The sequence below is a fragment of the Lolium rigidum genome, chromosome 1, assembly GCF_022539505.1.
Source record: "Lolium rigidum isolate FL_2022 chromosome 1, APGP_CSIRO_Lrig_0.1, whole genome shotgun sequence".
Lineage (NCBI taxonomy): Eukaryota > Viridiplantae > Streptophyta > Magnoliopsida > Poales > Poaceae > Lolium > Lolium rigidum.
Genome location: NC_061508.1, coordinates 144,208,466 through 144,221,312, shown reverse-complemented (window position 1 = coordinate 144,221,312; position 12,847 = coordinate 144,208,466). Strand labels below are relative to the sequence as shown.

Below are 12,847 nucleotides of genomic sequence, written 5' to 3'. Positions count from 1 at the left end.
ATCCGGCCGCCGTTCTCCACGCAGCGACGAGGAAGGGCCCCCGCCGCTGCGATGCCCCGAGGGACTTTGCCCCGGCGGCGCTACCGGCGGCGGCGGCGGCGGAAGGTGGGGTTGCGGGAGAGAACATCTTGACATGTAAATGGTCGAAAACATTCCCCTAGTGCACTGGTTATGATAGTTGAATTTTTTTCGAGAGCCCACCAAAGACATGCCTCATCTTTATAGAATGCAGAATTTTAAATACAAGACGACTACACCTTGATGCGGACAACGAGCGCAGTAAAGACTCAACTTCGGCATGTCAGAAAACAGCCACCACAAACAACACGAATTCAAAGAAAAAAAATGTCCTAAACTAATCACCATCACAGCGTCTTGATTGATGGCGGTCACCTCCGAATAACAACAAAGCTCACTAGCTTTTCTTGTCGACGCACCATCCACCCTTGATGCCAAAGGAGGTGGCAATTGGATGGCGGGACTTGGCTAGATCAGAGAAAGGCACCGTCTTGAACTCCCCAGTGACGACGTACATTGGGTCCTGAAGAAAAGTCATGATGGTTGATTCTGTGGATGATGGTCTCGATTTTTGTGTGTTATTGGTAAACTGATGTTGTTCGACAATGTATGCGATACTAATCCTAGCATTGCTTGAGTAAGTTTATATTTCCGTGTCTATAGATGAAAGTGGGTCAATATTAGGGTACCCTCTACCCTATTTAGTTCAATAAAATAAACTAACTTTTGTGATGATATTATCATGTCTTTTTGTAAAAGTTAGTTTAATTTTTTGCACTAAAGAGGGTATATGTTTCCTGGAATGAACTTGTCGTTTTATGTTTGTTTGTTCATTCTTTTGTAACCTTAATGTAACATCATCGATATTATGCAAGAATGGATGCATGCACGTATGCATCAATTGATTTTCCTCATCCTTTTTTTTTGTTGAAAAAAGTAGCCTAATAAATATTCAAAAGGGAACTTAGACGTGGTCTCTTGTACCATCTTTTTACCTGAACAACATATTCTGGAGAGAATGCTCCTCTCCCTCCTCAACGCGATTTTCTTGAAGACCAATATGTTGCAAAAAAACAGTGATCGACAGTCTAGTGCCAGGACAAACCAAAGTATTGCGTATTTGTGTAATATAATAATACACAATGAATTCATTTTGTGATTTTAAAAAAAACTTGTTTGGCTTCCACGAAATCGGTTACATGAATCAGTTGAGAGTTTCATGGTTTTTATCCCATGTCCAACTTTCATGTCTTTCGGTATACTGTCACTTCTGTGGATTTGCCAAACAAAATAATATTATCGATGTCATTTTATTGGATATTTTCCAAATAAAATAATAGTTACCAAACGAGCTGACTACCGGCGTTTGGTTGTCCGATCTCCAGAGTGAGGTGTGGAACTTGCTGGACCATCAATTCAGCCAGCCCAGACATTAGGTCTTCTCCTAATCCACAGGCACGATTGAGAGGCCCGTGCACGTGAGACCTTTATGCACACTCATGTCAAACAACTGCCATTGCCATTGAGTGTCCATGGGTGGGGTGATACTCTCCTATATAATGTGGAGCACTGTGATCTATCCGTCTAGGGCTCTTGATCTCTTGTTTCCCCGCACCCATCACACCAAGTTAGCTGTTACTCCTCGTCTACCCTTCGATCTCTGAGAGGAGGATAGACGGTGATGATGAAGCGGCTCGTGATCCTCAGGCGGAGTCATCCGCCGCCGCCGGAAGCATCGATGGCGTTCAGCGGGTGCTGCCGCGACGTGCTCTACGGGGAGTGCCGGCGGAACCACGCGGCGAGGATGGGAGGGTACGCGGTGGACGGGTGCCGGGAGTTCCTGGCCGAGGGGGAGGAAGGCAGCAGCGGTGCGCTACGCTGCGCCGCGTGCGGCTGCCACCGCAACTTCCACCACCGGGTGGTGGTGCCGCGCTGCTGCTGCATCGACCCGGATGATGCCGCGGCCTCCCGTCGCAGCAGGGACTGCTCGACGGAGTCCACGGCGTCCAGCTCCACGGCCAGCTAGGAAGGCAGGAGCTCGCATGATCAATCACAGTATCACACAGGTCGGCCGGCCATGTTGATCGATCGATCTCATCAGGTGTCCAAGTTATCGATCCATCAAACTTTTCTCCTCTTATAGATAGTTGCATTGCCTAGTTGTTTCTTCTCTGACTAGCTTTACTAGCTAGCTAGTGCATTCGTCGTGCTTACTCTCTTACTTTTTTTCAGTAGTATATGTATTCATTGTGTTGGACGTGTGTCCATTCACGCGCTCTCCCTGGGTCTCCCCCTATGCTCGCTATTTTTTATCTGGATGCGATTAATTATTGTGTTCTCGTGGTTCTTTGCCGTCTTCACATATGATTCCCAGAAAATTAATTTCTGCTGTTGTTTGGCGTCAACCAGGCAGCTGCACAGCATTTGACATGTATCTTTCATACGCATGCAATAGAGAAGCTCAAGAAGAATAGAGAAGCTCAAGAACAATTTCAGTACATAAACATTTTGTGCACTAGGCTGTTAAACAACTACTTCCTCCATTCAGAAATAAGTGATTCGAATTTATCTAAATTCGTACGTATCTACACACTAGAACAGATGTAGGTAGATGTGTATCTAGATAAATCCGAGAGTTACTTATTTCCGGACGGATGAAGTTCTATTTTCTTTGTATTGATACTATGTTTGTACCTGAATCTAAGCAAACTGATTAAGTTTCCATGCATGAACAGAAGAGCTCTAGTTCGGCACATGAGTATGTATCGAGTGCACTGAATTACAAGAGCCGGTCGATCTTACGCTTTGCAGTACAGATTCAATCCACTGGCACGTACAACTACCTGCTGTACGTACCAATAGCTAGCTACTACTTCTACTTTTCTTTCTGTGCTTGCTGTAAAGTTTTCGGAGCCAATAAATAGGGGGGCTAGGCTTAGTTCACGTTGTGGACACATTTTTTTTATTTTGACATTTATGTGGATGGAAAAGTTAGATAGATGGCCACTCTCGGACCCTGTAGTAGAGAGACAGGAGCATAAAAGAGGAGCACGACAACAGCAATAAAAACACATTAATTCACAAAGGATCATCCACGTTACGAGGCCTCTTGGCACTTGGCTACCTTTCCCTCGTCTAGTGCATTCGACCTTGTGTACTAGCAATGATCGACTGAAGAAGGCAACAGTAGAATTTTTCCTTCTTGTCAGTCATTCGTTAACTCATCCTGTTGCTCTAGTGGTAAGTTCTTCCCTTCACCTTTGCAAGCGCACTTGGCATCTTCAACATACTGTTAGGCTCTTTAGCTCCGGAAGATACGATAAATTCGACAGATTGGATGCAGCTAACTGGAGTTGATTGATTATTAGGTTGTGCATGCTCTCCTCATTGATGTGGACTTGCTGCCGTCACATTATCAGCGCCGCATTATCAGGAACATTTGTAATATCCTTATTCTTCCTCGGGAGATATCGTCAACAGTTTGTCTTTTGGTCCTGTCCATCCATTGCGAGGAAGCGCCGTCCACCAGCTACCGTACGTTCTGCTCCCGTCGATCAGCTGGTGCACGCACATCGGCCGGTGAACCTTTCACCAACAGGCCTACGTTCTTGGGCCAAGGTGAAACGGCTCACGGTTACTCCCTTCAATCGGATTTAATCAACACGGGAATATATTGGTAACGCGTGCGATTAGTACGTAGCAGGGTGTTTTGGTTAATCCAAACAGAGGTAGTACTAAAAAAAAAAGTTCTACAATTTTGACTTGAAATACCAATGCTCTTGATACGAGATACTGGGTAATAAATTTTTTGTTGGATGTCCCCATCGAGGGCAACGTGCTTATATGATGTTTAACTATAAATATAAAAAATGGTGTGACTAATTCTCAGCAAACAAAGAATTAAGTTGATTCTTATTCAAGCGATGGCATTCATGTGCAAGTAATCAAATCTTAGTTGTAACCTCATGTGCATCTGAAAAAATCTACGTTGCAACCTCTATTGTAACTCATAGATAGCACGAATCACGATGCAAGAACTAAGCTAATTCTAAAAGTTAGCAAGACCGTATGTATATACCATAGGGGTTTCCCCAATGGTTCCACGGTAAAACAAAAGGCAGTCCTAGTATGATGTTTTAACTAGGTCAGAATAAGCCCGCTATATTCTCTCTAGAGCAAGAATTCAGTAAAAGAAACAAACATTATACATACACATACAAACATTCAGATATAGGAAGATTTATTACAATATCAACTTAGCTGCCAAACATTTCTGGAGATTTCAATGAAATGCTGTTAATGGGTCTTAACCTACTTACGCTCAATACAATGACCATCAAACCTACAAAATGTAAATAAAATTTACCAAAAGATTAAATCATCTTCTTTCACCTACAATAAAATGGAAATAGAACACAAGGAGAAAATGCTAAAGATATATTCTTATGACATCATGAAATGGAAAGTTCAAACAAAAAATAATACTATAATAGATGGTAAAACTAACATCAATTAATGATACATGTGGTTTTTTGTGTATACATTGACTGAGTACGTAAACAATAATGCTAAAGCAAAAAAAAACTACGACAGTAAATTAAAACTCACTTAATTAGTAATCAAGTGGAATTCCTTCTACATGTGGAATTTCTTAATTTGAATCTTATTAATGTTAAGAGAATTTTAATTCGAAAAAGAAAACAAGATTTCATTTTTGAAAGCAAGGTTTGTTCCTTAGACCAACTTAGCGGTGAGAAAAGGCGCATATGTCTAGTTTGTGAGGAGGGTTGGGAGGAAGTGTGTATAAACCACCGCCGAATCAACCGATACCGCATCCAATTTAATAGTAAGGACAATCAAAACTACACTTTTTCGGTATAAGAATTATCAAAGATGGTTCAAAATCATCGTATGTAACACTTTATTGAACCTCTAAAAATTTCTAATTGAATTTACTACCGAGTAAGAAGAAGGGTGTTGACGAGGGAGCTTCTCGGCAATGCCCACCATGAGGGGCTTAGGGTTGACGGAATCCTGCAGGTTAACACGAGACATTGGATACCAAACGAACAGGAAGCGAGATTTACCCAGATTCAGGGCCCTCGATAAGGTAAAACTCTTACTTCCTGCTTGTCTGATCTTGATTTATCGAGTAAAATAAGTTACAATGGGGCAATCGATATACTGCTATGGTGAACTCACCGAGAGGCAAGATTTCTAGGGTTTGTGTCTGCTAGATTGTGTGGATTTCGTGTGTTGTTGTTCGGCAGGACCTCTACTGGCCTTTATATAGTAGACCAGGTCCCGAGAATCCTGTCCGAACTTGACTAGGTTACATCAAGATCTAGTCTATTTTTTTCCTTTATCGACAACTTCTTGCCTTGTTCATCAAGAATCCGTCTTCTTGTAAGTTTCTCTGTAGTAACCGACATATGGGCCCACCTTGAATCAGGGCAATCTTCGCGGGCCCCTTGTTGGGCCAAAGGAGGTAGACTCCGAAGGGTAATGCCCACATCAGGTGGTTCCAATACATCGAAGACAAAGCGGCGGCACGCCTCGCACCTCTCCACGGAAGATATTTCAACATTGCCGGGAGGATGGCGCTTGTCAAATCGGTTCTCTCCTCGCAAGCCATCTACCCTCTCACGGCCATAGAGGTTCCTGTGGAGCCCCTTCAAGCCATCATTAAGCTTATCCGGAGCTTCTTTTGGGTGGGCAAAGAAAATGCCACCGGTGGCAAGTGTAAAGTCAATTGGACCGCGGTTTGCCGCCCTACCAACCTTGGTGGCTTGGGGATCCTCAATATGGAGAAATTTGCGAGGGCCCTACGCCTCCGTTGGCCATGGCTTGCTTGGACTTCACCGGACAAGCCTTGGGTTGGAATGGAGAACCCTTGCAACAAGGAGGACTTGGAGCTTTTCAGCTCCTTGACCGAAGTTACCATTGGTGATGGAAATAAGGCTACCTTCTGGGATGATCTGTGGGCCAATGGCTTATGCCCCAAGTGCTTTGCGCCTTCCATTTATGCTATCTCTAAGACGAAATCTTGGAACGTGCGGAAGTCTATCAACAATGATTCTTGGATCCTCCATCTTGACATTTCCGCGGGCCTATCGGTCCAAAACCTTCATGAGTTTACCTTGCTTTGGCAACATACCTCACATATTGCTCTCCAAGACGGTGTGCCAGACTCTATTGTTTGGAAGCTCACCGCGAATGGGACATACTCTTGCTCGTCGGCCTACAAGGCTCAATTCGCCGGTACCATCCGCTCTTCCATGGAGTTGGACGTTTGGAAGGCTTGGGCACCACCAAAATACAAACTTTTCTCTTGGCTCATCATACAAAACCGGGTTTGGACGGCATACCGTCTCGAGAGACGCGGGTGGCCTAATGGGAGGATTTGCCCCCTTTGTCGTTGCCATGACGAATCGGCGGCCCACCTCATCTTCAAATGGCGCCTATCCATCCGTATTTGGACTATGATTAGGGATTGGCTTCACATCCAAGACTTTGACCCCGCCTCTTGGCATGACTTCGATAGTGTGGAACATTGGTGGACTTCCATGGTTCTTACTCATGGCAGAAGAAGGAAGGCTATGGCCTCTCTCCTTATGCTCGTCGCTTGGGAGATTTGGAATGAGAGGAATGCGAGAACCTTCAAGAACAAGAGCACTATGACAACCATCATCTTCGATAGAATTAAGTCGGAAGCTAGAACTTGGGTAGTTGCCGGTGCGAAACATTTGAGTCTTTTGATTGCGGGAGAGTAGGCTTTTGTCTCGATGTAGTTGTAATCCTAAAACTTTGTTCTATGACTTCTTCTCCTTATTTAATGAATTAAGGCAAATCTTTTGCCTTTCTTTCAAAAAAACAAGCGAGAGGGAGCACGCAATACAATCCTCCATGCCCAGATGGAAAGGGAAGGAAGGGAAATCCAAAGCAAAATCAAAATCAAGCAGCCGACCCGTCCGGCGAGAAGGTCACGTGACTGTGTGTGCCACTACTTCTCTGTCGATCGCGCGGCGCGACAGCCGTTGCGGAGGCGCTGCTCTAATTGCTGCTTGGGATGGCTGGCCGCGGGGCTCCCAGATGCGAAGGTCGGCGCAGGGATGGCGCAGAGGACTTGATGTGATCGACCGGTGGAGGGGACTGGGAGCGAGCGGCTCCTGGCGGCGCTCGGAGGAGAGACGACCGAGGCAGGGTTCTACTGTAGGTGGGAGCGAGCGGCTCCTGGCGGTGCTCGTAGGAGAGATGATCGAGGCAGGGTTCTAGGTTGTTGGGCTGGGTAGGGGGCCTACCTAGGGCGGCAAGTCTAGTGGGGATTCTACCTTTTTTATTCTTAAAATCTTTTTCAATTTTCATTTTGAGAAAAAGATGAAGGTTCAGGGGTTTAAAAAGGTTTTAAACACTCGAGATTTTTTTAAAGTCTTGCTTACTTAAATTAAACTAAACATTTGAAAATATACTAACCATTTGGGAAAGATTTAATTTTAATCAGGTCCCAACCAGGAACCATGGCCTAGGAAGCCCAACGTAAATAATTTGAGTGAATTTTTAAAACTTCTTGACTTTTTTGTGTACGTTTAATAGAACATTTTGTCGTGAACAATAGATTCAAGATCTAGCTTTTAATGCTAGGGTATTCTTATTAACGGACCAAACTTCAGTTAATCGATATCAATGAGGCAAAATAAAATACTCCCATAAAAGGCACAAAGTAGAATGGTTTGATGGAGCGTTTGAGTATTTGTTTCCTGATGATGCAACACACGGACACTTTGCTAGTTCTTTATAATGTGATAATATCAACAGATGCTTAATTATATTGCGTTATTTTGTTTGCTCTTTTAACACCTTGGTTTGTTAAATAACCTCTCAATCGATTGAAGGGAAAATCCTATCAAAAAATTAAGTACATAAGGTGATGGTCACTCGAAAATTTCATCAATTAATTAACTAGACAATATATTAGTTAACTACAAGTCTACAACATAACTATCTATATCTGAATAAATATGTAATGAGATCGTATCGTTAAACAGTCTCCCAGTTCTTTCAAGATATATCCAATAATGGTAAGAAAATCGGTAATGGTTAATTGCTCGTTCGGCTTGGGAGTAGTGAATGATTGGAATTTAGACGATTAACTGATTTAATTGGTCGGTTAATCGGTAAGACCTACACAAATTAGCACCCAAAACATGTCTATATAAGAAAGAAACAAATAATATTTGGGTCTCTGTATGCCTGTCCTACTTCTCTAGAGCCCAAAATCCCATTAAAAAATATACGCTTCTACCGTGTGATGTAACCTTGTGGGTCATGAGTGACAAAGGAGCCACTAACCGCCACCATGTTCCTTCTTTTCGCTTCTCCTCATTTTTCCTCTAAAGTTTCTCTTCTCCCACCACCTACCCAAGGTACTTCCCTCTTGCACCTAAACCACATACCCTATTTGATGGCATTCTGGAGCTTCTTCGACAAGCTCCACAAGGCAGTCGAGATCTTGTATCCAAGGTCTAGTCGACAACAGTGAGTAATTGTTCAACGACTGTGGGAATCGAGCTCCTAGAGGCGAGAATCGAGTTGAAGCTTCATAAACCTACTTGATTTGGAGAGGGTAGGGGCTAGACGGGCGACCTGCATTGAATATGTTGTAACATTATTGACCAAAGTGGACTAGTTTATCGGAGGAATTTCCTTGTAATCGGTATGTCGAAGCAATTAATCGGGTTAAAAGATTAACACAAGTGATTAGAGGTAATATCGGGCCCCTAGTAGTGATTAGTCGGCCTATTATCACTGACTCGGCCTACTTTTTGAACAGTGAAACATTGATGGCGCTTGACGGGGCTTAATGGAGTGTCTTGATTACTCTCCCCAGCAACGGCACCAGAAAATATCTTGATGACGTTGGGACTCCAAGTGAAGAGTGTAGTGTCAGCAGAGTATTTTCTCCACAAGGGTGACTCGAGGATTTATATCGAACTCTCGGGGAACTGAGAAAATAGTGTTCTCTTCTCTCTTCTTCTAGCAATCTTGCAAAGTAGAATAAATCCTTGTGTCCCCAACTCCACTGTGTGGTTGTCAAGCACAAGGTTTCGTGTAAGTAAATAAAACACAAGTAATAATAAAACGAGTAAAACTAGATAAAGTAAAGTAACTAAGTAAAAACTGTAAAGGGGATGATTGTTTTTGGTGTTTGTCATGCAAATAAGAATAGTAAATATTTTTTTATTTTCGATTAAAATAGTGCAGCAAATGGAAAATAAGATAAAAAGCAAGATAATATTCTTTCTTATGATTAAAAGTGGACCGGGGTTCATGGGTTTACTTGACTATTTTCTCTTTTAAGTTGTGTTTTTTTATGAATCATAAAGCATTCTTAGGAGAATCCTATAGAATTATTGGAAGACTCTTTGTCCTCTCTTTTCTTGATTTTTTTCGACTCTTGAACACAAGAAAGTAAGCAGGAAATATATGTGCTAAGCCTCCAACAAAATAAAAAGTAGAGAGAATAAAACAAGGTTTTGAGATATGAAATTCATTTCAATAATACTAATAAGGATGGGGTACCATGAATCTCTTTTAAGAAGATATCTATGTGTCATGAGTTTGACTTCTTATGAGTAAATGTTATCTCATTTTATTGAATGTTAAGGACTACACCTCTTGTTACTCAGCTCCGGGTTACCAAGACTTTTCAACACACATGTTTCAACCAAATAGTGCAATAGGGTACCGACATGTCGCATGTACAAATTACAAAGGAGATAGGTATCTCAACTATAGGTCATCCATATCGGGACAACATGAACAATAGACGTTGAGCATCATCTCTAACTCTCTCTCACTTTTTTTCTCTAACTCTTGTTTTTTCTATTCCACTCTCTCTCTCTCTCTCTTAACTAACTCCTTTTGTTTTGCTTTTTTTTACACTCTTTCTATTGAGGATGCTCATTGCTGAAACTTTCACAATGATTAAGTATGGCTTCGGTTAGCGACCCATTGCTCTTCTCTAACAATGCATGCATACTTACTCTTGATAACCTCCACTTATTCGGAAAGAGATAGCCATCAACAACCAAAAATGATGATCAACGCAGGTGCAATACCCTGATAGTGCAATGATGAAAGACGTTCCCACTAAGTGTGGTTATGGTCTAGCTCACTACTCATAGTCAATCAAACCCACAACATGCATAGCGGTATTTTCCTTCCAAACCTTACTTTCTTGAGCTTTAAATTGCACAAAAAAAGATATTTTGAAAAGGTTGGAGGCATAACACACACATTATACTTGGAATAGCAAGTTCTATATAGGTAGGTATGATAGATATTGGATTTGATTTGATCTTGGAAACAAGTCTATGTTTGTGTAAGAGTTCAAATCTTTTTGCTGGCAAGAGGTCTAAAAGCATGCAATAGTATCCATAGGGCTATTCATTCATCATCAAACAATGATACTTAACATTAAACATCTATCTATACTAGAAAGAAGTAGCAATGAATAAGGCACATAGAAAATTATCACTCAATAGAGCATGTGAAACTAGAAATACCATACACAAAATAAATTTCATCTTTTGGGCGTTCCTCCTTTTTTAATAATCATGCAACTTAATTTACTTTAAACATTCAGAGATAGAGATTTTGGTCCAGTAGCTCATGCATATGCATTATGAACACTTAATATGACGGTCCTTTCATTTAAAAACAAAACTAGACACAATAAAACAAGGACGTTTCAAGTTTTTGCGAAAATTATATGTTCCTCAAAAATAGAGTTTAGAGGTGCTCAAACCAGGAGTTTTAGAATAAGTCCAGTGGGGTGTCATGGGAATCCCCAAGCTTATGATATTCATCATATTTGAATGATCTTAGTGTGATATTCCTCCATTCCCTGTGAAAACTTCAACACAAACTTTTATGCCTATTCTTTTCTATGGGGTGACATTTTAGAGGTACAAACAAATCATGCTTTCTGCTATTTCAATCATAAATAAAATTATATCTTCATGAACCAGAGAGCACAAAATGTTCTACTCATTCTAGCATATCAAAAGTTCCAAGAAAACAAAATCATTTTGATACACAAAAGAATGGATCTAACACAGAAAGACAGAATCTATCCAGAATTTTTGCTGCAACAAAACTAAATTGTTAGCATGACTTAGACATGTCATATATTTTTATTGAATTTACGTGCATATAGAGGATGAAAAGCTGTAGCTACTGTTAATTTATCAAGATTTTAGGAGTTACCAAAAAATTAAAAAAAATCGTGCACTAAAAACTGTAGCGCAGAAAACAACAACTCCATATCATGTTTGCAACTTTAAACATCCAAATGGGTAAAAATTTGATACTTTATTTAGAAACCAGAAAGTAACTAAAATAAAAATAACATGTTATAGCAAGCATGTATAACAAAAACCAAATATAAAAAATATCTCGGGTTACCTCCCGTAAAGCGCTTTCTTTATAGCCACATAGTTAGGCTTATTTACTTGATTGTAGGAGCAATGATCTTGTAGGATTGATGCTTCTTGATTGTCTCCTTATTATTATTAGAAATAATATAGGAAAATAAGGTACTAGGGTCCCATGGTGTGATCATAACAACAAATATCTTTAACACTTTAAAGCACATTAGTAGACAACATAAAGTATGCAATAAGTAATAGCAAAGTCTAACTTTCTTCCTATGCATTGAGATTTTATATATGCATGAATCACAACCAATAGGAGTATACAAAGAATATCTACAGTAGGTAAATACATTTTATAATTATCATTAGCATATAGAGGGTGCTTATATCCTCTTCTTTCATAGTAATTATACTTACTTGCAGGAAAATTTATAGTGTATCTATTTGAATCATGAATCTTAGAGAATTGTGGCATATAAAGATGATCATTAAATTTATTAAGGGATTCATGATCATTCTTCCCTCTTTCAAAATAATTATTAGTGCCGCTTTTAATCATGACATCATGGCTGCAATAAGATTTTCCATACGTATAAGATAATTGCAAGCCATAAAGTATTTTTCAACATAAATATATTTCTCCTCTGATTGTGTGAATAGGAGATTTAATAATAACATGGGATTCTCATGGATGATAGCATTATCACAAATAGCAAGTTTATCATTTTTATCCTCAAATAACATAGTACTTTCTAAGCATGGAGGATGCCACCTGCCCTCTTTTGGGCCGCAGGCCCATCCAGGCCTCCTCCAAACCTTCAGGGTGCTTCTCCCGATGTCTGATGAAAATGTGACACTCTAAAAATTTCAGGTCAATTTGACTCTGTATAAGTCTCTGAAAGTGAAAAATACGCGAAACAGGGTTTTTCTGTTCTGGAGAGTTATAAACCAAATAAAAAGGATCATTAGCAAATTTCCATAAATTAAGGTAAAACATGTTATTATCATCATATAAGTTGCAAATATGTGAAAAATTAATATAATAAAGGACAAAATTTATGTATGCATTTTACATGCATCGTATATCAGACATTTATGGTCATAACAACAGTTAGACATCTAATGTATTTGCCAAATGGCTTTTACAGGCCACCACATCACATAACACATAGCTATTTTTGGATAAGCAACCGCTCAACCAAACACACCATAGTACCACACATAGTAGAGATATACAAGCATTTCCAACAGACGAGCGCATTTTAGACGTGCTAAAACAATTATACAGCGCCGATTTTAGTTTTTTTGGGCGCGGGCGCGTCTATAGGTTTTCCAGAAGCGCGAAAAAATACAGAGCGTAAACAGCGCTTTACCAGACGCGCTAAAATACAGTG

The 12,847-nt window shown here is 40.5% G+C and overlaps 1 protein-coding gene across 1 annotated transcript; it reads left to right on the top strand.

Moving 5' to 3' along the window:
- The first annotated feature begins 1,699 nt into the window (after positions 1 to 1,699).
- On the top strand, positions 1,700 to 2,294 carry LOC124682526 (mini zinc finger protein 4-like). The gene has a single exon (XM_047217192.1). It carries the CDS (start codon positions 1,700 to 1,702, stop codon positions 2,042 to 2,044), a length of 345 nt encoding a protein of 114 aa, XP_047073148.1. The 3' UTR covers positions 2,045 to 2,294.
- Positions 2,295 to 12,847: the final 10,553 nt, after the last annotated feature.